The 4,641-nt window shown below is 40.8% G+C and overlaps 1 protein-coding gene across 1 annotated transcript; it reads left to right on the top strand.

The window, feature by feature from the left end:
- The first annotated feature begins 2,562 nt into the window (after nucleotides 1-2,562).
- Nucleotides 2,563-4,283, top strand: LOC103430357 (protein CANDIDATE G-PROTEIN COUPLED RECEPTOR 7-like). The gene has a single exon (XM_008368490.4). The coding sequence runs from the start codon at nucleotides 2,675-2,677 to the stop codon at nucleotides 3,989-3,991; it is 1,317 nt and encodes a 438-aa protein (XP_008366712.2). The 5' UTR covers nucleotides 2,563-2,674; the 3' UTR covers nucleotides 3,992-4,283.
- The last annotated feature ends 358 nt before the right edge of the window (nucleotides 4,284-4,641 follow it).

Here is a 4,641-nt window from a genome sequence, read left to right as displayed (position 1 = left end):
TACTGTACAAGGAATAAAGAGCTCAAAAGGCAGCTGACAATTTAAATACAAACCCAACAAGAAAAAGATAAAAACAAAAAAAGCCCTGAAAAGCCAGGTGAAAAACAACAAAATTGGAGAGGAAACCAGTAGCCACCATCAAGCCAAATGCACCGCAAGGCCCGTACCACCAAGAGAACGAGCCAATGAAAAAATTGGGTTAACAAAAAATGGGAGTGAGCAAGCCACCTACGCAACGAGCGCTCCCATAATCCTACCAAATAATGCTAATTACACTTTAACAGCTACCCAAAACTCAAGTACGTCACCGAGGAGAAGCACTCGGGGCAAGTAGTAGTGTTTGGTGGTTGAGGACGTGCGACATAAAGTAGCATCGGAGCAAGAAATGTGCATGAATACCCAGATCTGAGACAAGCTTAAGAATTGAGACAAAAAAACTCAAGGACAGCCAAAAAGCAACGTAGAAACTAAAAAGGAAACAGAAACTGAGGAGAAGTTGGATAGGAAGGTTGAAAAGGGGAAAGGAAGAAGGGATGTGATGCAGCAAGAGGGAAGGGGCATAGAAGATGAGAAGGAAGGAGGAGGATTAGGGGAGGAGGTAGCAGGCTGCCGCTGACTCCAAGCAAGAGCAAAGGGTAGCAACTAAGAAATAGATCTAGGGTTTGTAGTTGGCCTTTCAAAGCTTGTTAGGGCGAATGGTAGAATTATGTAGTGTCTCAGGTTGGTTTGATTAGCTTATAATGGTGTGGGTGTATAGTTAAAAGTTCATGTATAAATCTATATTACTAATTCATACACAATCCTAATAACATGTTTATCGAAAGGGCAACATCATGGGCCATATAACATTACCCTTCTATTGGAAGCGGTGGATCAATTGACCAGATGGATATGATTTTTCTTTTCAACTTACTACGTCTTGGGTTAAAAAATTTCCCCTTCTTTTTATTGTAAATCAACGTTAAATATCGCTTGTATTCAAATTTAATGTGTGTGTATATATGTACACACATGTATATTACCTTCTTTTATTGAATTAAACCACCTAAGCCACTCAACTTTTATAGGTATATCAAGAGTTTAAAGAATTTTAAACAAGTTTACATATCTAGATACATTTAATCAAGATTTTAAGTGAATTCATGAAAGACTATAGGTATTCAATCAAGATTTTAAAAGAGTGCAGATAATTTTAAAGTAGTCCTTGGAATTTCGAATTTAAAAGTAATTCATAAAATGTTGTGTATTCAATTAATATTGATTTTAAAGTATTCTAAGAGGGTGTATGAGTTTGAGACTCTCAAATCGAAGTGTATTCAATATTTATATACATTTGAAAGTTCACCTTGTAATGAATAAAAAAAAATTATGACTTCAAAAAAAATCTACAAAAATCTTGTAGTATTCAATTATGACTTCTTTTTTTTGTTTATAAAAATTCATATATATTCAAGACTTCACTTATTTAAAGACTTTGAAAAGGTCATGTATTTTGATAGACTTAGAGTGCTTTTTTTTATTAAAAAAATTCATAACAAATTCAACCTTTTCCGTTAAAATTTTAGTAGATCTCATTTTTCTCAATTCTTTGATGATATATTTTACCACCCACCCCACCATATTACTATGACTATCATTATCACCACTTCCACCACTTTACCATGACCATCTCTCTTTTTTTCTCCCTCAACGCTTAACTCCCCATTTTCTCTAACCTATCATCTTCTCTATACACTAACACAGATGGGAGGCTCTAATATGCCTCAATTTCGTGAGAAACCACAAGCACAGTTTTGGGCTATCAAGCTCATGCCATTATCCGATCACGACTTGGCCTAAAAATGGTATATTTATATTCTTTGTTCTCTGATCTTCGTTTTGAGATGAATTTCCTGTGTTTTGGTAGAGATTTGAGGTTGAATGAATAATAAATTTTCCCGACCTTCTTCCTTGCAGGATTCGACAGTTGCAGCACTGCAACCTGTGGTTGAGGGATGAAGAAAGAGACGCGAGTTGGGAGAGAAGGGAGAGTTAGAGGGAGAAAGAGAGACTTTGGGGATAGGGGCCCACAAAATTATTTTTTTAATTAAATTTAATGGTTAAATAAATATGAGGCCCACAAAAAAATTTTTAATTAAATTTAATTGTTAAATAAATAACAATAATTTTTTATTTTTTATTTTTTTTATTCTAGTTGACGAATGGGTGGGCTCCGCTCTTTCTACGTTAGTATTTGACAGAAAAATTAACAGAAAAGTGGACCGAGGCATGACATTGCAACAATTTTATATGACATCGCAATATTTAAAATATAAAGTATAAGATTATTATACGATTCATAGTTGAAATGGTTTTGTGTAATTTACTCAAAATAAACGGGACAAAGAACTATTGGATTTTTCGAAGAAAAAAAATACATGGGACAAGCAAAGAACCAGAAATGATAGTTTACCCATTTTCTCCGCCAGTCCGCGTAACAGAGAACCAGAAATGGGCCTGACGGCCAACTGGGCTTCATTTCGGCCCATAAAAGGGGCAATATGGTCAACCGAAAGAAATCTTAATATCCACGCCATCACATATTCGCTTCCTTCGTCCCCAAAATCCCAACCTTCGCCCCGATCTCCCCCATTTCCCACCAGAGGTCAAACCCCCGACCCTCGCCGAGAGCAAAATGACGAAACTGCCCCTCGTCCCTCTCCTAATCGCCGTCCTGGTGGCGGCCCTGGTTTCCCCGATCGCCGCGGAGATTAAGACCCTCACGATCTCCTCCGACAACCGCCCCATGATCCTCTTCGAGAAGTTCGGGTTCACCCACACCGGTCACGTGAGCATCCGGGTCTCGCAGGTGTCCGTCACCTCCAAGCTCAACAACATCGAGCCCTCCCGCCTCGGCTTCTTCCTCCTCTCCGAGGAGTCCCTCCTCCAGGTCCTCGTCGAGATCCAGCAGAACCCTCAGCTCTGCGTTTTGGACTCCCGCTACATTACCCACCTCTTCAATTTTAAGGAGCTCTCCCCGCCGCCGCTCGCCTCCTTCAACCACTCCTACCCGGTCTCCGCCCCCAACGAATACAGCCTTTTCTTCGCCAATTGCGCGCCGGACACCACAGTCTCAATGCTCGTACGGACAGAGGTGTACAATCTTGATCCGGATGGGTCTCGCGACTATCTCTCCGCCGGGTTGACCCACCTGCCTTCGCTGTTTTCGGTCTTTTTTCTCGCGTATTTGGTGTTTGTCGGCTTCTGGGTCTACCTCTGTTACACCAACAAGAGATCCGTGCACCGGATCCATCTTATGATGGGCGCATTGCTTCTGATGAAGGCGTTGAATCTGATTTGTGCGGCGGAGGACAAGCACTACGTGAAGGTCACCGGCACCGCACATGGCTGGGATGTGTTGTTCTACATCTTCCAATTCCTCCGTGTCGTTTTGTTGTTTACCGTAATCGTTTTGATCGGGACCGGGTGGTCGTTCTTGAAGCCCTTTTTGCAGGAGAAGGAGAAGAAGGTGTTGATGATTGTGATCCCTCTGCAGGTCTTGGCCAACGTAGCGTCGATTGTAATCGGCGAAACGGGGCCCTTTATCAAGGACTGGGTCACCTGGAACCAGGTGTTTTTGTTGGTTGATATCATTTGCTGCTGTGCTATCATCTTCCCAATTGTTTGGTCCATCAGGTCTCTGAGAGAAACCTCGAAAACCGACGGAAAAGCTGCCAGGAACTTGGCAAAGCTGACCCTTTTCAGGCAATTTTACGTTGTCGTTATTGGGTACTTGTACTTCACACGAATCGTTGTTTTTGCGCTCAAGACCATCGCCGCGTACAAGTACCAGTGGGTGAGCAATGCAGCTGAGGAGACCGCGAGCCTTGCGTTTTACATGGTGATGTTCTATATGTTCAGGCCGGTGGAGAGGAATGAGTACTTTATTCTTGATGACGAGGAAGAAGAGGCTGCAGAGATGGCTCTTAGGGACGAGCAGTTCGAGCTTTAAATCGGGTACTGTTCAATTTTTACTACCCATCTATATTTGACTGTGCTGCTGCTGATGCTACGCCCTCAATGTTTTACATTCCGGTTATCGGATTTATTGATAGAGTTGATGATGGGTCAGGTCCATTGCTACTTCTGCTTTCCTTTCAATGGTATTATTGTGTTTTTTTACCTCTTATAAGAAGTTTGATGCGTTAAGATACTGTCCCTTGTAGAATGTGTTTGATAGGATTTCTAATGGAAAAATGCGGATAATGATTTTGTTATATAATGCTGATACTGATTTCAAATTACGATGATGGTATTGATTTCTGCCGATAGCATCTGTTTAGATTTGGTGTGTTATGCTATTCAATTTTCAATCTGTACCACCTTACCAGTTGTGACTCATTTCATTCTTAATAGTGTTGTTAATAGATGTTTCAATCATAGACGATGGTGCCAAATTAAGTTTTTTTTCATTTCGTACCCTAATAAGTTCATTTATAATAAGATTTTGGTTATGGTTTCTGCACTGTAGTGACCCAGTTCAAAGGTTCTTGGGCTTATCCCCTTGGGAAATATGGTAACTCCACACTATTAGAAGCGCGAAACTGTTGGAAGTTCTATGTAACCTTGATTCACACTAGGAAACTTTATAATTAAAGCACT

Source organism: Malus domestica, chromosome 12, assembly GCF_042453785.1.
Source record: "Malus domestica chromosome 12, GDT2T_hap1".
NCBI lineage: Eukaryota > Viridiplantae > Streptophyta > Magnoliopsida > Rosales > Rosaceae > Malus > Malus domestica.
The sequence above is the reverse complement of the archived record's forward strand: the minus strand, read 5'-3'. Positions and strand labels throughout refer to the sequence as shown.

Bases quoted from the DNA above. Each gene is read 5' to 3' on its own strand.
- LOC103430357 (XM_008368490.4), top strand. From the start codon at position 2,675: ATGACGAAACTGCCCCTCGTCCCTCTCCTAATCGCCGTCCTGGTGGCG.